Raw genomic sequence first — 22,874 nt, 5'->3', positions numbered from 1 at the left:
CCAGATTCAAAAACAGACTAACTCCCAACACGAAATGTTGAGCAAAAGTGGGCAACAAGCCACTGTGAGCCACTGTCCTGGATGCAGGCAGTGGCGTTGGGCGCAGGGGCTGCGCCTGGCGCCAGTGCTAGCATCCAGTACTTAAGCAGATCAGTGGCTTGTTGCTCGAAATCTGCCCGCATTTTCGAATTGAAATTATTAAAGTCCCCAGCAGAGTCGCCAGAATTGTAGGGGGTTTTTTTTGTGTCAAAACTTGTTTCCCGTTCTACAAAGGGGCGATTCTTTAGAGAACCGTAGAATTTTTGTACCTCGAAGGAGTCGCCACCAAACATTTTTTAAAGTCTCGTTTGGAAAGACCGCAAGTGACTCTATGTTGGATAAGGCCTTGAATCCTTGAAACGGATGGGTGAGATCCGGGCACGGGAACAAAATGCTTATTCGGCGAGCTTTAGAAATATTCAAGTACGTTGGCACAACATTGTTTTCGAAAATAAACCCTAGATTAGACTATGTGGGTTTGCATTAAGAGAAAATTGAATCTCTAATTGTATGGTGGTCACTTTGCTTTAAAGATTGATTTAAGGAACCTAAGGCCGGTTTGTCCAAATATATCTTTGTTAAGCGTGATGTAACCTTTGTATTTTGTTGTATTTAGCATGTTGGTGATGAAAGCAATAAAGCAAATAAAGCAACATCACAATACTAAATAAAGTGCGGAATTAGTAAATACAAGACCCCCTAGAGAAGGACTAGGGAGTAGGTCCACATTGCCTAGAAATGGACTAGGCAAGTAAAGATGCGGAATTGAAAGTGCGGTATTGAAATTGCGGTATTGAAAGTGCGATATTGAAAGTGCGATATTGAAAGTGCGATATTGAAATTGCGGTATTGAAAGGTGCGATATTGAAATTGCAATATTGAAAGGTGCATAATTGAAATTTGTACTTGGGCACATGAGATTTGAACGCCAAGCGGCTCCTTAAAAATAAGTGCGCCCGACACGAATTCAAAGCCAAAAATCTCAACTTGGGAGAGGTTGCTCAACCCAAATGTCCTAGATTTTGTACGTTAAACTTGAACTTGAAAGCTTGAATATTGAAGTTTTGAACTTGAAATGATTGAAACTTGAACTTGAAATGATCCTAGTTTAGGGAAATAACTATGAATAACCCTAAACATGGTAAGATCTTGAAAATTGAAAACTAGAACTTGTATATTGAAAATGGAGTTTTGAATCTCAAAAAGACTAAACCTTTAAATGTTAAAAGGTGTTATCTTTGATTAACCCATGTTTGGTGGTGATTCTAGTCCAAGAGGTGATTGTAAACAACTTGGACCGGAGATTGGATTTTGCTGCAGGAGCTTCTGCAGCAAGAACAACTTATGCAGCAACAACGACTTTTGCAACAACTTAGGTAACCATCTCCTTGAGCTAGCTTAAGTCACACTAGATCATCGTTATCATCATCTTCATCTTCATCTTCATCAGCAACAACATCAACATCGATACCAGTATTGCAGCATCAGTAATGCGAGCACCTCGTGTAGCAACATCATCGCATATCTTGACAACAAGGTTCTTCTTCTTAAGGATACATTAGTTATCTAAATTTAAAACAAATGGCAATCACAATGTAGTTAGACGGTTCCACCTTTTGATCATAATCATAAATCTCCCTTAATAAGGGAATTGAATGAGCCTTAAACAAATGCCTGAATATTGTGGCATGATTTATGTCAAGCATACTCATGACTTATGTCAAGCAGACTCAATATGCCTTATTAATCATCATTACCATGTACTCTGTGTATATAATGTAGTCGCGTAATATCTAGCATAAGTATACCTAATGGAGAATGAAATAAATAAAAACTATGTAAAAACTATAGGTTGAATGAAATAAATAAGTATCGTGATATGTAACGCATAAAATTTCAATAATGTACCTTCTTTAACGAAAAAACCAAATGAGCAGCCCATATAAAAAATCTATCCAAGCTTTGACAAACGAATTTTGTTTCCCCCTCGGGACATGGCAATGTTGCACTTGGGTTGATATCTTCTTCAATACAAACTCGATAATGACCACTAGGCACGGGTTTGAAATGATTCTTGACCACTTCTCCTTCCTTCCCAACGTACACTTCTCCAACGACAACTATATGGACACCTTTGTCATTCTCAATCGCCAAGGAACATAAACTGCTAACACCCTAATCATAAAGAACATATATGTAAAAGTATTGGTTAGGCTTTAGAAGGAAAGTATCTAATTAGTTCTGATCAGATCAGTTCTAATCAGTTCTAATGTTCTGTTCTGATCAGTTCTGACCAGATCAGTTCTGACCATATCAGTTCTGACCATATCAGTTCTGACCAGTTTGTGTTTAGGATTTCAGTTAATAACTCTAATTTTAAGGCTGTATAAACAACATAAGCAGGCTACAAAGAAGAAATTAGTTGGCCAAAAAAGAGCAATTTAACCTTAAGTTGAGCTACTTATAAACTTCAGCTCAACAGACACACTTACACTTTCCCTTATCCTTTTTTCCTGCGAAAGATAGAGGTGATTTGTTTGCAACAGTTCAATATTTATGTGTTGTTTTTCATATTTTAGTTGCACACACATTTGGGTTTAGTTTATCATCTCTTCTTATTCCCTGTCAAGTAAAACTCATTGAGACAATTCTGAACAGGCTGGTCTAACTGCAGGTGATGTGGAAATAGATGATTGGTTATGTAAAAAAAATTCTGAAACAATATTATACTTGTTGTCAGAGCTGGCCTCAGAATCCAGAGCTCAGCTAAGAACTTCCAGCTTACTATGGAGGTAAGATTAACATTAATAAGGACGCTCAAACATTCAAGTTATTATCGTAATATGGTGTTAGTTTTAAAAATTATTGACAAACTAACGCGCCAGTATACTAACAAAGGATTACAACTTCTAGTTATAACTTCAGAAGTTCTAGTAAATAAATTAATGACATATTTTGTAGGGAACGGAGGACAAACCATCCTGCAGCCGGGAGAGTTGGCAAGTCAAAATATGTACTGGATTTTAGGTAATTAAGTCCATTATCTTTCTAGCCTACATTGTCAACTGATTTTGAGAAACTTGGCTTTTTGACATGATTGGGAGGTTAACTTATGCCCAAATCTTTAACGCAACAGGCATCCACTGACTGGATACCAAGCATTCTGCATATTTTTAGGTTCAATCGATCCAAAAATTTGTTGTACACTCTGAAAAGCTTCAGTAAGTTCACACAAGTAAAATCCGGTAGAAGAAAACACAGCCTAAGAATATCATTTCATGCAGCATGGGCCATTGCTGCTAAGTGTTATTGAAAAGGCTATTTGTTCCAACATACACTCAACACACTTATAATGTTCTTACAGTTTCAAGCATTGAACTCTGATATTTTTTGTTGCTCAACTGGATAGCCAAGTCATATTTTTCCCAACCAGAAGTAATGACACCAGTTTTCAGATCGATAATATCATAACCACCATCACCCTCACCCTAACTATTTAACACTCGGATTTATTTTATGCTGCTAAAGTTTCAGTGAGTTGAACAAATAGAAAAAATGACACGAAGACTTTTTTTTTTTGGCAAACAAAGTAATTTATATTACCAAAAGGAAGAGTAGAAATGGGCAAAAGCCATTACAACACTAAGCCACCAAGCCAACAGTGACAGCAGCTACCTACACAAACAATCAGCTAACAACTTAATAAATCAGCAGATTACTAAGCTCAATAGAAGCTCTAGCTACAACTCTAAAAAGAGTTTCCCTAAACAGACCAGCAGGGGCTTTACAATGATGATTAAAAATCTTATCATTCCTATTTAGCCACAAATAATAAATGCTTTCAGCAAAGAATATGATCAATAGCTTGTGCCTTCCACCTCCCCTTTTACTACTTTTAATCATCCAAGTCCGTTAGCAGTAAACCCAGTAGCAGATCTATCAAAAGTGCAGGAAATTTAAGACATTCTGCCACAGTTGTGAAAATACAGGGCATTCAAAGAATAGGTGTTCCACAGATTCACCAGATAACCCACAAAGAAGGCATGTATTAGTAGCTGCTACCTTCCAGTTCAGCAGCCACCAGACACGGGCATAAAAAACACCCAGGCTATCATTGTCGTTAGAGTAATACTAGCAATTTGCATAATTCTAGGCTATCATTTACATAATAAGTAAGCCTAATTCCAGGCTCATAATAATATAGTTCTCTATTATGTGAGATAGTCTAGCTGCACAAAATAATAGCTAATTACTATGGTTATCAATACTTAAATTTTTCGGTTTTTTCATGAAATGCCCCTGAGATTTCACGAAATGCACCAAATACACCCGCACATTTCAAATTACATAATATACCCCCATTTCTGAAAAAAATGCACCAAATGCCCTTGAATATCTTTAATGACTAACGGCCGTTAACTCTGTTAGTATTAACCTCTAATTGCCTCTAATTAACTCTAGCTAACAAATATAATTGAATTTGAAGTCCAAAATTGAAGAACAATAAATCTGAAAATTCAAGAACAAAACCCAAAAAATTGAAGAAGAGAATATGAAATTTTGAGAGTTTAATACCTAAAATCGAAAATCTAAACTACAAATTCGAATTCTAGTGGCTCTAATCTCTCTCTAATTTACCCAAATTCTGTTGTTTTTTGCCCTTTGTTGTTGCTGTTGCTGCTATTCTATACTCACAAAGAACCCAGCTGCGCTATTCTCTATCTTGCTGCGCTATTCTCTATCGATCTGAACCCAGCTGCGCTATTCTCTATCTTGTTGCGCTATACCTAAAATCAAAATCTGAAAAACATAAAACAAATCTTGCTGCGCTATTCTCTATCGATCTCCTCTAATCGCAACTGCTCCCTCGAACCAAAAAGAAGAACAGAAATGCTGAAGAACGAATTCGAGAACGAAGTTCTAATTTGTATTGGGCGAGGTAGAATAACAACTAGGATAGAAAATAGCGCAGGGTAGTTAGAATTAGATTAGAGAATCAGAAACAATTCGTAGATTAGAATGAATTTCGTTTTCAAATTTTTATTTCTTTTCCGATTTTGTGTTCTTGTTTTTGTTCTTGGGGCTGAGTTCTTCTGCAGGAAGAGATAGCAACAGTAGCAGCAAATAGGAGAGTAGAATAGCAGCAATTGGGATCGAGGGACATTGGAATCGAATTTATAGTTGAGAATTTAGGAATCAAACTCTCAAATTTCAGATTATATATCTTTTCCAATTTTTCTGATTTGTTTTGTTCTTCATTTTCAAGTTTGTTTTGTTCTTCATTTTCAGACTATCAAACTCTCCAATTTTTTTTGTTGCGCTATTCACGATTTCAATTCACTCGAAAATTTGGGTTCGAATATTTGGGGGTTTGAGTTAGCAATTGATGTTTGATGAAGATGGTTTGAAGAAGGAATATTGTGGTTGGGTTCACCATTTTGATGATACCCAGAAAATGGCGTGAGAATGTGAGATTAAGAGGAGAGAGGAGAGTGAGAGGAGAGAGGGGAATTAGAGTTAATTAAGATTAATTAGACTAATCAGTATTTAATTATGGTTAAATTAGGATTAGTTAGATTAATTAAGAGTTAATGTTAACGGAGTTAGACTTCCGTTAAGTCTAGGGGCATTTGGTGCAAATAAGTTTAAATAGAGGTATACTATGTAATTTGAAACGCGCGGGTGTATTTGGTGCATTTTGTGAAACCTCAAGGGCATTTCATGAAAAAACCGTAAATTTTTTACTATATTTCCTATTAATTTTAACTATAAAAACAAGGCATACCCCCAAAGACACACCTAACCAGAACAACACCCAAGCCACTAGACACGGGCACGAAAAACACCTAAGCCACGAAAAACACCCAAGCCACACCTAAACAGAAGAAAAAAGAAGAACAAAAAATACAGAACATTACATATCAGACTTCGGGCTATTAAACCAAAGACAATCATCTTCCTTCCAACAAACTTCAACTTTAATTCTCTTAACCACATAACCAGGGATGCAAAGACTAATTTACCAGATTGTTTCGACAATAATCCTAATAAATTAAATGTAATTCGATTTAATCATTATACCATCCTCTATGATTCGACCAAAAACTTCAATGAAAATCTCTACCACACAATTATCAAGAGTTTACAACAAGAATTCAATATAAGATATTACAATTTGATAATTAAGAACGTTATTAGTTGAAGGATAAAGATGTAGAACAAAAATAAGAATACCAACCTAAAAAATCGGACTATGAAACTCGACTTCACCAGAGATTGAAAAAGAGCGGCGGTATTGCGGCGGCGGCGGTACAACGTGGGAGATTTTGGTGATGTGCGGTTATGGTTTGGATTTTGCGGGAGGATGAATTTAGGTTCTGCGGAAGGTGAGGTTAACTTTGGAATAGGTTTTGCGGGGAGGTTTTATTTTCTGAGTTTTACAATCCGCCGCGCCAGTGCTTAATTAAGAGAGATGAATTTGTTAAATTTTTTTTTTTTTTTAATAAAATGGGAATATAGTACGCCCTTCTAACTTCATTCAAAACACAGCTTTATATGTTACTAATCCGTATATGTTTATATATTAAATATAATAATTTATATGATGGTAAAATATATGAAACGGTTAAGCAAGTTAACCGTTCTCTATTCTTTCTCCCATAGAACTGTTATCAGTAACATCCGTTCTATATTATCCTATGAAACGCTTAACGCACTTAACCGTACTCTATTTAGCGTTACTTATTTCGACTTTTATCGTTGTGCTGATTGATTGATTAGTTTGATATTTTTATTAGGGTTTGTTGGGGTTGTGAATTCTATTCATTCTTTTGATGTTATGTAGTGTGAATTGGGCGATTCAAATGTGAGGGAGGGTCTTAGAACAAAATTCTATCCATTTTATGATCTCCTGCTCGTAACTTAAGCTCCTATTTACACAAGCAACTTACTTTTAATTTGATCTTATATGAGCACAACCACATGAAGGCTAGTTTGCCATTAGTCTCAATTTGTTTGTAGAGATCTAAATATAGTTGTTGTCCAAACATGGTGCAACTAAATTTTTTTGGCAGAATTGTTGCAGTTGATGTGTTGTTGCAATCGGTAGTTAATGGTTCTGCAGATTCTTGGATGCTTGGTAAGCTACTGCAGTAGGTTGGTGTGATTGCTGATAAGTAAAGGGGATGTTACTGTTGAAAATCAAATGGTATCGAACATGTCGCTGCAACTACCTTGCACTGAAATTAGGTTCAACATCACGTCTCGGTTGGGATCTTCTCGTATATATGAGCAGCAAACCCTCCGAAGAAAGGCCCGGTACTTTCAAATCCCTGCATTATTCAGAACACTTACTTAAAAGGTTATTTACAACAAGATCCTAAGCTTGTTGCATGCATCTATCATTTACTTTTTCATTGAACTTTGTTAGATGGTAGATTCCCTTAAGGATTTTACTTAAATATCTGGATAGTCCATTTCAAAACAGTCATTCTATACAAATTAAGTGGAACAAAATTATTGTTATGCTGCTCTACCAACTGCACTTCAAAATACCAAGCCCCATTAGTTCTTTGATAACCCATCCAATGTAAGATAGTACTCCAAACCTCATTAGAGAACTCACACGAGAAAAACAGTCAGCAAAATTTTGCAGTAACTAAAGAAGTAGAGTTTTTTTTTTATACAAACCAATACAAAAAATATTCTGAGACTGTTTGTCTTCTTTTCTGCGATGATGTCCTCCAGGTCTGAAACTGTTTGCAGCCTGGAATTTCTTCTAATCCCCCTTTATAAAGGCCTGGCTATTATACTTCTTGTAATTCAGATTTACTTCCCAGGCTTTACTTTCTCCGCCTAATGAGCTTTATGATCGAGCATCTGTTTTCTAGACCACTTGCTTTAACAAATTTTTAGACAGGTACTGCAACAAGTGACACTACTAATCAGTAAGGCAACTAGTAGCTTGCATCTTAGTTTTTTATATGAAGTCATCACTAGTAGATGATGGAAGGATTATACACCATGTACAATTTTGCAGTTGTACATATCATATTACTTTCCTTTAGGTTATTTTCATATTATATGGTACATTTTTTCTACACTCAAATACAGGATGTATCTCATGCATCTTCAAAGTTTTACTCAGGCAAGAACACTGTAAGAATCTTAAGGAGTAGCTAAGTTACAATCTCTTTAGACATATACAACTATACCGCCGGTTATCCTTTCCCTTTTTTCTGCTTCCACTTACCATTGATGAAGACATACATTATTGTAGGCTCTCCTAGCCACTCTTCGTGTACCTGCATACCATAAAATATTAGAAATCGCAATATCATTAGTAGAGGTGTCTGTTATTATCCTTGTAGTTGTGCTTTTCTTGATTATGGATATTGGATCTTATTAATTTTATACTTCTTATAGGATCAAGATGATGGATTAGATCCGATAGCAAATGAAGATTAAGTTGACATTGAGAATCATGCACACGTAAGGGAAAGCAGTTGAAGATGAAAACATAGAACACATTCAAATTAGTTTTGGATTATACATTTTAGGTTTAGATATGATCAATTGGTTTTTATTTTGAACATAATAATGTAATTTACATGGATCGTACATGAAATACATTAGAGAGTTGTTTATTAGTTTAACCTTCAAAATGACATGTGCACATTCGTGCAATAACTATTTCGGATTCATATTATTATTATTATTACTATTCTTCTCTTTATTATGTTTAATATTAGTGTTCTTATAATAACTTTGTCATATATTGTTATTATACAGTTATAGTTATTTAATTTAATGTAGTATAATTATTTATGATAATATTATTTTTATTATTTATGAACCAATTTTGTAATATTTGTTAAATTATTATATTTAATGAAAAGCATTACTTTGCAAGTGTTACAATAGTTATTAAAAAGTGTTAAATATGTAATGTTACCTAAGAATAGAAAAGTGTTCCTAAATAATGAACAAGGTGTTACGTTATATGGTGAAAAGTGATACCTACGATTCAATAAAGTGTTACTGTAAATCAAAAGATGATATAAAAAAGTGATAACAATGGTTAAAAAGTGTTACCTAAGATATTACGAGTAACACTTTTAAAGTGCTACAATAGGAATGGAAAAGTGTTACATAAAATTATTTTTGGTAACACTAGTAAAAGTGTTATCATATGTTATTAAAAGTGTTACCTAATAGAATAGGTAGCACGAGCAGATGTATCACCCACAAAGTGTTACTTATGATCTATGGAAACACTTTACCCCCTTTATGTAACAGTTTTTCGGTGTTACCTAAAGTTAATTATGTACTAGTGGTGCGCCCGACACGGATTCAAAGCAAAAATCTGGGTCAAGTAGCTCGACCTAAAGTGTCTTAGATTTTGAACATAGAACTTGAAAGTTTGAATCTTGAAATATTGGATTTAAAATATTGAATTTGAAATGTTGAATCTCAAAGATTGGACCTTTTAATGTTGAAAAAGTTTGATCATTGATGAGCTCTTATTTTGAAATGATCCGTTAAGGGAAGTGATTGCAAACAACCCTAAACATTATCGGATCTTGAAACTTGAACTTGAAATTTGAAAATTGGAGTCTTGAATCTCAAAGGTTAAACCTTTAAACATTAAAAAGGCATCATCTTTGATTACTCCATGTTTTGAAGGTGATTCTAGTTCAAAGAAGGGATTACAAACAACTTTGAACATCATTGAATCTTGAAAGTTTGCATTTTTGTATCACATAAAGTTTGGATTTTGTAAGAAATGTATGATTGTTGTAAGTGACACTTTTAGGATTAAAAATTCCAACTTACTAATCATTTTTTAAAGAGAAAATCAAAGAAACATGATTGATTAGGGCTGGGATTCGGAATTACCTAGTTAGGTTTATGTAAGAATTTCTTTTAGAGCTCCCAATTGCTTAGAACTTGAAAATTGTATGTGATTTTTTGGAGGATTTTTGTATTTTGATTTGAGTGGCAATTTTTGTATTACGACGTTGTGTTTTGATTTTTGCCTCCCCATAATGCTCAGAATTAGGGGTTTAAATAAGAGAAGTTGCTGCTAAACACCAGCTCACGCCAGCGTCCAGCGCAGCTGCCAGCGCCAGGCGCTGATGACGTGGCGCAGAAGCTGCCAACCAAGGAAGAACGATGTCGTCCTTGTTTTGTCTTGTAATGGTGTAACTTCGTACGAATTATATGAAGTTGGCACGTAGTGTTTGCTTGATGATTAAGGATTAGTTTACGTCTAAAAATAAGCCATTTTGGGTTTTTGAATTCAGTTTTACGGGACGATGTCCGGCTTGCTCGGTTTTGTGGGTCGGCGCCCGAATTTGGATTGCTTAATGTCATTTCGACTGGAAAAGGCATTGTAAAACCAATGGGATAGTCCATTGGGTGAGATTGTACTTGGATTTTGAACTTGATTTTTGGAAGTTGTATTTTGTACCGAGTTCCGGAATGGGAACGGCCTCGGGGACTGGATTTTGGCTATTGGATTTTGGAAATGTTCTTAGCAATTGGGATTTCCGCATGGAGTTGCTCCAACCGCCTAATAAGGATAATGGTATCGTCATCATTCCAATGGGGAGACACAAATTAGGTGTCTACAACCACATTGAGGATCAACCACATTGAGGATCAACCATCTTTTGGATCAACCACTTTGAGGATCAACCATCTTTAGGATTAACCATCTTGAGGATCAACCATCTTGAGGATCAACCTTCTCGAGGATCAACCTTCTTTGAGGATCAACCTCTTTGAGGATCTACCTCTTAGAGGATCAACCTCTTTGAGGATCAACCTCTTTGAGGATCAACCTCTTTGAGGATCAATCTCTTGAGGATCAACTTCTTGAGGATCAACTTCCTGAGGATCAACCATTGATAACATTTGCAAACTGATCGATTCTTTAGGAGCTCCTTATATTGCTTGGTGTTTGTTCCATATGCTTAGTTTGTCCAACTCAGGCACTCCCTAACTTAGCATTACAATAACACACTTAAACAATAATTAGGAAGTTTGCGTTGTCATCATCAAAACTCATAATCAACACAAACCCACCTCTTCATCAGAAGATGTGCCGAGACCGTGTCGCCGTCAAGCAGATGTGTCTAGACCGTGTCGTCATCTGAAGATGTGTCGAGATCGTGTCGTCATCAAAAGATGTGCCGAGACCATGTCGTCATCCAACTACGGGTCCGGGGGAAGCATGTGTACGTTGACGGAAGATGTGACAAGAAAATATCTTCATCGAAGTACGAGTCAATGATGGAGCGCGCGTCGATAGAGATGTGTCGAGATTGTGTCGTCATCAAAGTACGACTCGACATCAGAGTGTGGAGTGACGTCAAACAACCCAGAAATGACGAGTTCGTGAAGTGGTGTCATATCTATGCAGGCCGACTATATCGTCTTCATGAAGACGTCAATCTTTGACGAGATAGAAAATGGGTAATGGATTCCCCCACTATCAAATTAACTAACTGTTTCGCTTGGTTCCATTGAATTTGTGGCAGGTGACAGTCATGACATCATCATCCACCAAGTGAGCGACATACCAGAAATGAAGGAGAACATGGAAACACCACTTCAAGTCATGAGACATTGACGCTTGGAGATTCTTAACAGACAAAGATGCTCCTCGACAGATAATAGAGTTAGCCTCCACTCATATTCATGTTATTTTAACAACTCACCTTAGTGTTGTTGTGAACAAGCACTACTACAAAAACACCTTTGCGAGTCGCCTCTAAATTTCCTTTAGTGCCGCCTGTGGTGCGACTCTGAAGCTAGGGACTCTAAATTTTTTTGGTGTTTTGGAGTCGCCCCTTTGAGGCGACACGAATATTATTATACATGTCGCCTGTTATGGAAGAGGAGACACTAAAGATATATTTTTCAAAAAAAATAATTTATTAATTAATCATTCCGAGTCGCCTATTATATTAAGAGGCGACACGAAAGGTACTTTTTAATTATTTTAAAAGAAATAATTAACCTCTAATGTCGCCTCTAATCCCTATAGGCGACACGAAAAATATTTTCCGGAATTATTTTTATAATTTTTTTAATTATACGAGTCGCCTCTAAAGTTTAAAGGCGACAATAAAAAATATTTTGCCGACATTTTTATTAAATTTATTAATAATCGACTCGCCTAACATACTAAGAGGCGACACGAAAGATGTTTTGCACAATTATTTTATTAAGCTAATTACCTTTGGAGTCGCCTATTAATGTTACAGGCGACACGAAAAGCATTTTTCGAATTATAATTTAAACTTTTTTACCCATTTGATTCACCTATTATACCAAAAGGCGACACGGAATGTATTATTTTTAAAAAAAAATATATGAATTAAACCATAAGGAGTCGCATGTAACTAAAACTATAAGTGTGTGTTATGTTTTTAGTTTTTTTTTATTTTGTTCTTGCTAATTTAAATTACTTCTATGTACGTAATAAAATAAATAATAAATTCACAAAATAATAAATAGAGCTGAGATTTGCAGAATCGCGAAAATATTTTTGTATTAATTCAAACAAGAAAGTTGGTTCAACAAGTATAAATAATTATATTCCAAAAAGTAACTTAAAATTTGTTATAGTTTAATTTCTATCTTTGAACACTAGAAAATGACTACAAACAACTACTAATAAAATATCTACGCCGTTTTTCTCGAACATCGTCGATCTCCTCTTGAGTGTACAGGTTTGAAGAAAATATTTGTACTTCAACAAAATAATGTATTAATTAGTAAAGTTTGGATAAAACCTAGCGCATATATAGTAAAAAATGAGATAAATCTATAATAACAAAAATACATATACAGGTACCTCTTTCATATTACTAATACTTTGTAATCCAAGTAAAACTACTTGATACATGTACTCCATATTCTGCCAATCGCCAATTGCTTTTGCTTCTGAAAGAAGGGCTAGTGCGAACTGCTTGTGCTTGAAGAAAGAGAGAAAGCAGGCTAGTGCTAACTGCTTGAAGAAAGAAAGAAATCAGGCTAGTGCTAACTACTTCTGGTTGAAGAAAGAAAGTAAGCAGGCTAATGCTAACTTCTTCTACTTGAAGAAAGAAAGAAAGAAAATAGGTCTTCCAACAGGTACTACTTGTGTAAAAGAGTAGTAATAGGCTGGTATGCCAACATGTACACATATGCTAACAGGTACAGTTATGCCAACAAGTACAGTTATGCCAACAAGTACAGATATGCCCCTTTGCTTTTGAGAAATCTCATGTATATGGTGGAAGGCTTCCTCAAAGCCACTAGAGAGACTTCATTTGGGATCTCTAGACCTGTTTTCACTTGATTGAACAGATTTTACATGACTTGATCGCATGAAAGTAACTAAAGGAACACACAAGTCACAATCTCGGAAGAAATAGGAGAATCCAAAATAACCTTATGTGAGTAGTAAGCTCATTAGATAAATTAGGTATTTAAAGAATGGCGACTTCTTCTTACCTACGTTGTAATTTTCTGAGTTTTGAATGGTCAACAAATTAGAGTTAGAGCAAAAACTTACATCAAGTAGTTAAGCTAGCAAGAAAAATTATCTACTTTCTCTGTACAGATTGGAAATATACGATTACTTACTTGTGGAGACTAAGCAACAAGCACCTGGCAACGACACTCTATCTTTTTCACACTGGCCTATCTTCCAAACTTTGAACTTGTTAGCAAATGGAGCAGCTAATTCATTATATTGCTTGAGCATTGACATTTTATAGGGTCCCCTGATGTCTCCAAGTGGACCCATACAATACATTCATTTTGTTCTGTTTCTACAGGTGCATACCTTCTGATTCTCTTATTCACTCTCTCATCATCACTTAAATTAAGGATATGCGCACCAATTTTCTTCTTCTCCCTCTCGTGATTATTGCCTAAATCAGTGGTCTGCATCCCAGTTTTTAGTTTCACATCATATTGATATTCAAAGTTATCCGATCCTTGATTTTCCTTTTCTGTATCACGATCATCTTCAGTTTGAGCTGTTGTAGAATGTAACTCTTCTCCTTTGGCAGGTGACACAATGCGATTCTCCTATTTACTTTCTGCAAGTCACACAATAAAGAAGAAAAAACAAAAGAACTTCAAACTATGCTCTGACAATGTGCTACGCAACTGGGGTGCAATGAGATATCTAATAAAATATAGTCATCATCACCAGTTTTTAGTTCCACGTCATTCTGAAATTCAAAGTGATATGATTCTGGATATCTCGTTTCTGTTTCAGGATCATCTTCACTTTGAGTTGCTGCACAATGGAGCTCTGGATTCTCCTGTTTACTTGCTGCAGGTCACACAACATATTTACTTCATTTACTTACTTATTTTTTAATTAAGTTTTTTTATCAAGAGAGATAAGTAACGATTGGAGATGCATTATTACAGAATATAGGTTAAAGACAGGAAATTAAACAGTCAAAGATCAAATAAAATAAAAAGTACTAATAAGTACTAGATAGCATTTAAGCAGAGAGGAATATATAGGAGTCACTTCAAAGTTAAAACGATAAGCAAAATGAAAATTAGAAGTAGTTTATACTTGGTATAGTCGGTCATAGGATTCGAACATTGATTCCAATATGTACTGATACATCTTGTTTTCCATCAAACGAAATTATTTTATGATGCGAAGCTGCTTCTAAATACTTTTAACCTCAGGCAATCAGGGTATGCACCTCCCTTGGTCTAATCTAGTTTCGCCCCTAACCTTGCTAGAAACCCCAGTATTCCCCTAAAGCAGCATTAACCCACCCAAACCACCACATAACCACAGGCACACTCCATACGAATGGGAAATATAAGCATCCAACAAGATCCAACTGAGGTCCTACTCAAGGTTCATGTTTTGATATCGATCTATACCATCATCCATGGGAACATCTAGACTTGTTATCCATCAACTACAAGCTTCAGAAAATCATGCAGGTACTTTGTTTAATACCTCGTCCAATTCTCAATAAAATTAAGTCTGAAAATACCAACATCAAAACATCAACGTGTTTCTCAATATCTGAAAATAGAGCAACATTCAGATTACCTTCCATATACAACCAGTTGAATGAACCGGCTTCAGGAATTGACTCTGCCAAACTTTTGATATACACGACCTTTTTCTTGGACAATCACCCTTTTTGGGAGCCTTTCATTCTGCATCGCGTCCGTGCATGCATGCATCTACTGATAACTTCTTGCATTCCATGTACCGACATATCCTCTTCCTCTCACTCTTGCTGATCCCAGGGTGTTCCTGCATTTAAAGGCACAATTACATCTCATTAACTTCATCCCCCTATCAAAACTCAAGCTCCAATTTTCATTATGGTATAACACCTTTTTTCTAATTTCTTCCCTCCGGATAAAACAAATCATTATATCATCAAATAAGAATCACCCAAATGTTAATTTCAACAGAGAGCAGTTTAGGGAAGATGGACGTATGAGTTAACAGAACTTAATACCAAAGAAAAAATGAAGCACGCTTGCTTTAAAGTAAAATTTCACCCACCTTTTCTCTTTCTATCCCCACACTTGCTCTAATTTTCTCTATATCTACTATTCTATATGGGGGATTCACCGATCACTTGTAGTTTTTGTAGCCAATAAAAATTAATTGAATGAAGTAAGTGAACTTCTGTAGAATTTGTTGACATGCAAAAGAAAAATAAATTAGTTACCTTCAGGTGCATGTCAACGGCACAATAAAGCCCATCATGTCCAGGCCTTGAGATGCTTGATACCATCTCAGTTCAACATCATATATGACATCTATTTCCTTAAGCCTGCAAATTGATGCTCACGTTGGTGGGGTGATATTGCTATCATATATGACTTCTATTTTTTACTTTATGTATGCAGGGATGTGTCAGTCCTTCTGGATGTTGTGATATTGTTACCTCTACAACTCGTAAGATCGGGCTTTCAAGGTCGTAAAGGAGGTATAATATTCTTTAGGTAGGGCAATAATTAAATAAACCAATGAAGAGAAGCTCGTTAAATCAATCTGAAGATAAATAGCAATATGACTTTTAAGGAGAAGTAAATTTTCTTGTCTTCCCTTTAACTACAATACAAGGTGGTCTGTAAAACAACCATAATACTGCTCTTTCTAACCTTGAAACAAGTTGCTACCCCGGAGTATAAGGCACACGTGTGTCTTGGCCTCTTAATTCTAAAAAATGTAAGCTTCTAGCAGGGGTCGGGCAACTACTTGCTACTGTGTGATCAAATGACAAGTATATGTTATAACGGATGCAAAGAAAGATTAAATAACGTAATTAAAGAACGCAGAGATTTAACGTGGTTCACTAACAATGTGTTAGCTACGTCCACAGGCAGAGGGGAGGAAAGTTTTATTGATCTTGAGTAATACAGATTACAGAATACGGCTAGGTTATCACCTAAAGAGTTTATATACTACTCTCTAGACAGATGCGGAAAAGCCCAGAAAATAGGCCCAAAACAGATAACCGTGTCCAAAATAACAGATACCGTAAAGTTCGGGGCCGTTGCCCCCGAACCCCCATCGGGGACCACGTTGCGTCCCCGAACCCCTAAACCAGGGGCGTCGCCCCTGGACCCCGACTCGCTGACCGGTCAGCGAGATCCCCGTGCTGGGGCGTTGTAGTAAGGGGCTTGACCGATTCAAGGCATTATCTAACAAATCTCCACCTTGACTTGAATCCTCTCACAAATAACAGATGTACCAGATGCACCATTATAATGCCAGATGTACCAGAAACTCCTCTGCCTCAGATTTTTTTGCCCCCAAAAGGGCAATCAACAACTCCTAACATTTAGCAAGTTCAAACAGTGTTGAAACTTGCTATGTGGAACCGGCTTGGTGAACATATCAGCTGGGTTCTCAGCAGTACCCACTTTGTTCACCTTAATTCTCTTCTCACTTCTCAGAAAATGATATCTTACATCGATGTGCTTAGTCCTCTCATGATGTACTTGATCCTTAGCTAAACAAATTGCACTGAGACTGTCACAGTACACTATAGCCAGATCATGATGTAGACCCAAATCACTGACCAACCATTTCAACCATATTCCCTCTTTTGCTGCTTCTGTCAATGCCATGTACTCTGCTTCTGTAGTAGACGAAGTCACCGTAGGTTGCAAAGTAGCTTTCCAACTGACAACTGAACCACCAAGAGAGAAAGCATAACCAGTCATAGATCTTCTACTGTCAACATCTCTAGCATAATCAGAGTCTGAAAACCCTGTCACCAAACACTCTGTATCACCTCCATAAATGAGACCAGCATCAGATGTACCTTTTAGGTACCGAAAAATCCTCTTCACATCTTGTCAATGCTCCTTTCCAGGTTCACCCATAAACCTACTAACAACACTAACAGACTGCGCTAGATCAGGTCTAGTGCAGACCATTGCATACATCAAGCTTCCTACTGCACTAGCATAGGGAACTCGAGTCATGTACTCCTTCTCCTCAGCAGACTTAGGTGCAAAAGCAACAGACAGATGTGCATTTGCAGCACTAGGAGTATCTATGGGCTTTGCTGTAGACATGCCAAATCTTGACAAAATCTTCTGAATGTATCCCTTCTGTGATAAGAAGAGCTTCTTTTTGCTTCTATCCCGATAAATCTCCATCCCAAGAATTTTTCGAGCCGCACCCAAATCCTTCATCTCAAACTCAGCACTAAGGAGATCCTTCAACTTCTGAACATCAGACTTGTTCTCTGCAGCTAACAACATATCATCAACATACAGGACCAGATAAATCAATGAACCATTTGTTGCCTTGCTATAATAAACATAACAATCATACGGACTCCTGGTGTAGCCAATCTCTATCATATAGCTGTCGAATTTCTTATACCACTGCCTCGGAGACTGCTTTAGTCCATACAAGGACTTCTTCAACTTGCAAACATAATCTTCCTTACCAGGAACCTGAAAACCATCTGGCTGAGTCATGTATATCTCCTCTTCCAAATCTCCATGCAGAAAAGCTGTCTTCACATCTAGTTGTTCAAGCTCCAGATCCTGATGTGCAACTATTGCTAGTAGCACCCTGATGGAAGTGTGTCTGACCACTGGCGAAAAAATCTCATTGTAGTCTACTCCCTCTCTCTGAGTGAACCCTCTAGCTACTACTCGAGCTTTATACTTGATACCCTCAACTGATGTTTCTCCTTCCTTCTTCTTGTAGACCCATTTACAAGTGACGATCTTTCTGTCTCGAGGTCTCTTGGTTAATTCTCAAGTCTGATTCTTATGAAGTGACTCCATCTCATCCCCCATTGCAGCAAGCCATTGGGTAGACTCAGTACATGTAACTGCTTCTTTGTAGGTGGATGGCTCATCAGGGTTAGGATCCACCTCTTCAGCAACCTGTAGTGCATAGGCCACCATATCTTCAAAACCATATCTCTTGAGAGGCATCCCATAATTAGCTCTCTTTGATCGATCAAGAGCCAAACCGTGCTGATTCGTTACTGGTAATGAAGAACCTGATGTTTCTGATTCTGACTGTGGTTGTTGTGGTCCACTCTCATCTAGAGTGACTTGCTGCTCCACCTGTTTCTCAACACTACCACTTTCTGACACAACAATAGACTTCACAGTAGGGTTAAACATAGAAGGCATTATCTAACAGTATAAATCCAGTAACATAGGACAATGATTTGAACATCCATTCAACATTAACTATAAATATGTCGAGCACTGAGATGACACCAGTTTCGGCAACTGAAATCCAGCCAAGCTACATACATCAACTGATTTACCACAAGTCTAAATTGGAAGATGTCAACAATACTGATTTGACAGTCACATCAATTTCACTGACAACAGAAGTTAAGTGTAGTCTGTAATTTGAGTCGCAACACCTTACTTTTACAGAATGTTATTGTATTTCTTAGTATCAGTTCTGATTGTTTACATTGTATCATCTTTCCGGAAAGCATATTATACATCTGAACAGAGGAAGTACCAAGCAGCGATTATGCATAATGTTTTATGCCGCTATTTCTGCCTCTGACTACTAAGTGTGAAATTATTACATAATAACTACTAGCTAAGCATATCGAAAAGTGACATTTTTGTGTGTGTTGGCCGGCAACTTACCCAATTAATTTAGTCTTACAATGATCTCTGCAGTAACTTGGATGGATTGAATCGCATAGTTTATAAATTTATTTAGGGCCTTTATGTTTGTGGCTTTCATTTATTTATGGAACTCGTGATAGAATATAGAATAATTCCTTTTATTTTAACATCAAAGCTCTGTATCAACTGATATGATTATAGAGACAAAGCTAGTTATTAAGGTAAGATGAAGATATAGACTTTCCTATCATTCCATAATCACAATCACAAACAGGATATTTTTCGTTAGTGTTGTATTGTCATGGTTATAAGCTACAATCCACTTGGCACAAACACACACGCAAGACATTGACACGGTCGATGAACTTAGGGAAGCTGCCAAGGATAGAATGGCGTCATACCAACGAAATATTGCAAGAGTTACAACAAATGTACGAGTTAAGTCTTCCAGCAAGGCTACTAGGTGCTAAGGAAAGTCTTCCCCAACACCAAATGTCCGCGACATGGAAAGTTGGCTCCAACACGGGAAATCTTTTGTCGTGTCGAAAGAAGAACATGTTATGGTGCATACAAACTGGCAGAAAGAGATGGAAAACCAATACCGAGAAGCTAGAACGCAACACACTTAAAGTTGTATCATTTCTAGTCTCTAATTCATTGTGTACAAGTATGTTTTCTTTTTTGCAAACACCCCACTTGCAGAGATGAACAAGTAATTGTTGCTGGAATCAAACCGACGACTCAAAGACGGGGGACAACAAGAACTTGTCGTAGTCACTACGCAGAGGATAACACACACGTTAGACGATTCCCAAACCAGCTAAGTAACCCGACAACTCAATCCTCTCTTTTCTTATTTGTCCATTTTCTTACCATTACTGACTAAAGCATCGGAGGACCGTTGGCACACCCAACGGCCAACCTTGACGCCTTTGCCTCGTCTTGTAGAACACACAATCTTGACGACCCAACCCAGGACAACTTCAAGTTTCATACATACTTTACACAAATGCTGACAACATGATCTCGTCAACACATCCCGACATTGTCAATACGACATTGTCTTGATAGATAAGGAATTTTGTGCAAGTTAACAAGACGAGTATAGTACTCAAAGCTGGGATGACATAAAGAACACGTATTAGCAAACACTGAGTGCCTGGAATATTTTCTTACCATTTTGTTTCGACATTTTAAAAATTACAAAGTTAGACTTACATTTACAATTTATATCTTACAAGTTGGGCCATAAAAAATGCCTGGGAAACGTTGGCCAATACAAAATGCCTGGGAAACATTGGCCAATAAAAAATGCCTGGAAACGTTGGCGAATACAAAATGCCTAGAAAACGACTTACACATTACATATTACAAACTATAAGTTGCATTGTACATTTTACAATTTACATCTCTACAGACATACAGGATCATATTTCTTACACTTTACATTTTTCAAGTCAACACATATGTTTGACAGCACAGCATCCGTCTAGCTGAAGTCGTCAGAACAAGGTCAAATGTCGAGAAACCTGCAAAAATGACAGCAAACCAGCAACAAACTAAGCAAGAAAACACACCAAAACCCACATATGCCACACACAATCAATACTTGAAATCCACAAAATATTTCAACAGACCTGTTCCCTAAATACAAGCCAAAACCAGACTGCCGCCCTCAAGGAGAAACACAACCACAATGTTCTCTGACCACCTACGGGTCCTCCAAAACCAAACCAAAGTATTCTTAACAGTACCTACAAACACTTATATTTAAAATCTTTTCGGGGGGGGACTACTCCAGAGGATCTTCTGGTCCTGAATTCTCCCTTTGCTCGACATTTCCTGGTGCTAACTCGACTTTGGCGTTGGGGACTGGTTGCAGTCGCGCCCTCCTCAACGTCTTCCTTGCCACTCTCGGCACCAGGGGGGACATACTCCTCGGGGAATGCAGTGTTGAATTGGGCAATGTCTTCCTTTGGAGTCCAAACCATCCTGCTTGCCATCCAAAAAAATCCTTCATCAAACTCAGGCTGAACATCGAAGTCGACATTCTCTGTTTGTTCACCATCACCTGGTACCGTCTCGACGTTGGTGTTAGGGTGGAAGTTGCACCTACCTTAACATCATCATCTTCATCCTCGACACCAGGGGGGACATACTCATCAAGGAATGCTCGATGAAAGCTGTTGATATAAGCTTGAGGGGTCCAACCATTTTGCTTCCCATCCAAGAATTCCTTCATCAAGTCGGACATGGTCTTCCACATATAATAACCGGCACACTCCCAATTTTTCTTCTTGACCTTGTCCAGCGACGCCTTCAACTCGGCACTTTCATCATACAACACCTCCATGTCGTCATTCAGAGTTACAACATCAACCGACGACTTCATCTCGTTAATCTCTTGGGACGACCTGTCGGCCCCTACAAAAACACCAACCATGGGCGACTCAGTCTCTTCACCCCATATCTTCTTCTTATTTATTTTATATTACATAATAAGTTAATCATGTACCTGTTAATGTTGTCATTTTTGCAGGATCGGTTAACATTCTTATTGTCATCATTACGTCTTGCCGGTTGGTAAGAAGTCGGGAAGTTATTTTCCTTCCTTTTTGAAGATTAAACCCATTCTCTCCTTTGAGCTTCTCGAAAGAATTCAAAAATGGGTTTGGGGACAATTGTTTGGGCGGAAAAATACCCTCCTCATGACGTGGCAAGGTGGACCATTCAAAGGGTCATATGGAATCCATCAAAACAACATTGAAAGCAAAGCTGAAATCAAGGGGTGGTTACAAGCATTGAATGATAGGCTGATATATATCAAGGGACGGTTACAAATGATAGGGGAGTTATACCCAATAAATCCGTGATTAAATGCTTGTTTTATGTTACACTCAAGGATTCATGTATAAATAGGAATTGTAGGCTCATTTTACGTATTCCATGGACACTTCATAATAATATACTACCCCTCTCCCCCTTTCCATCTTTGTTCCCATCATCTTTGTATTATCTAGATCATTCTGATTGTTAGCACCCCCTCCCTCCGACGAATCCAACCCTAGGTAGAATTTGTCCAAAACAGGCGTCATTTTGATAAGTGATTTTGGTGTTCGTCAGTTGACGAACACCACTCAATCAAACAAAATTTATGAACTCCTAGACGAACCAACTATATTAACTATAGTGGCAAGCGTAGGGATCGTCCCAAGAGAATGGATGGTTTGATTTTCCAAACAAATTGCAATGTAAAATGTATGTAAGTATGTATGTATCTATTGAAATCAAAATGTATTTAATATGCACAAGTAAACAAACTCTAGAGATTTTGGGAATTAGCAAAGGAGTTTGAATCGGGAGTTCCGGAGATCCTAAATGCTCATGACATGCAACGACCAAATGAATGAATGCAATGACCAATATACTACTCAACTAATTCTAATCTAGCTTTCTCTAGAATCAAGATTCGAAGAGGAATTCGTGAACGAACAAGCCAAAGTAATGCAAGCAACGAATCACGCTTTCGCGCCAATTCGAAACTAAACACTCCAACATTCTAGAAATTTAGGTTAGCTAATCCTGAACTAACTAGACATGGAATCCAACATCATTTAATCAATTTAATCACAAAAACAATCACAAAATAATCTCCAAAATCCCCAATTCTACATCCAAAGCTTCAACCCTAATCTCTAAAT

The 22,874-nt window shown here is 37.1% G+C and overlaps 1 protein-coding gene and 1 long non-coding RNA gene across 2 annotated transcripts; both read right to left on the bottom strand.

The window, feature by feature from the left end:
- Positions 1–1,005: 1,005 nt before the first annotated feature.
- On the bottom strand, positions 1,006–6,502 carry LOC110776763 (uncharacterized). Its single transcript, XR_002530249.2, has 3 exons — positions 6,278–6,502; positions 1,948–2,214; positions 1,006–1,605 (listed from the first exon to the last, which is right to left on the bottom strand). It is a non-coding gene; the product is annotated as an uncharacterized lncRNA (long non-coding RNA).
- A 6,378-nt stretch (positions 6,503–12,880) lies between these two features.
- Positions 12,881–14,132, bottom strand: LOC130462396 (uncharacterized). Its single transcript, XM_056830549.1, has 2 exons — positions 13,678–14,132; positions 12,881–13,057 (listed from the first exon to the last, which is right to left on the bottom strand). The coding sequence occupies exons 1-2, from the start codon at positions 13,847–13,849 to the stop codon at positions 12,918–12,920; spliced, it is 312 nt and encodes a 103-aa protein (XP_056686527.1). The 5' UTR covers positions 13,850–14,132; the 3' UTR covers positions 12,881–12,917.
- Positions 14,133–22,874: the final 8,742 nt, after the last annotated feature.

The sequence above is a fragment of the Spinacia oleracea genome, chromosome 6, assembly GCF_020520425.1.
Source record: "Spinacia oleracea cultivar Varoflay chromosome 6, BTI_SOV_V1, whole genome shotgun sequence".
NCBI classification, from domain to species: Eukaryota; Viridiplantae; Streptophyta; class Magnoliopsida; order Caryophyllales; family Amaranthaceae; genus Spinacia; species Spinacia oleracea.
Note: the sequence above shows the minus strand (reverse complement) of the source record. Positions and strands in the feature narration are given on the sequence as shown.

What these genes read in the sequence shown, in the direction of transcription:
- LOC130462396 (XM_056830549.1), bottom strand. Translation starts at nt 13,849, where the DNA reads ATGTATTGTATGGGTCCACTTGGAGACATCAGGGGACCCTATAAAATG. An exon ending in TTGTTGCTTAGTCTCCACAA is followed by an intron (nt 13,058 to 13,677) that starts GTAAGTAATCGT and finishes TTCTTCAAGCAG; the next exon opens with TTAGCACTAGCCTGCTTTCT.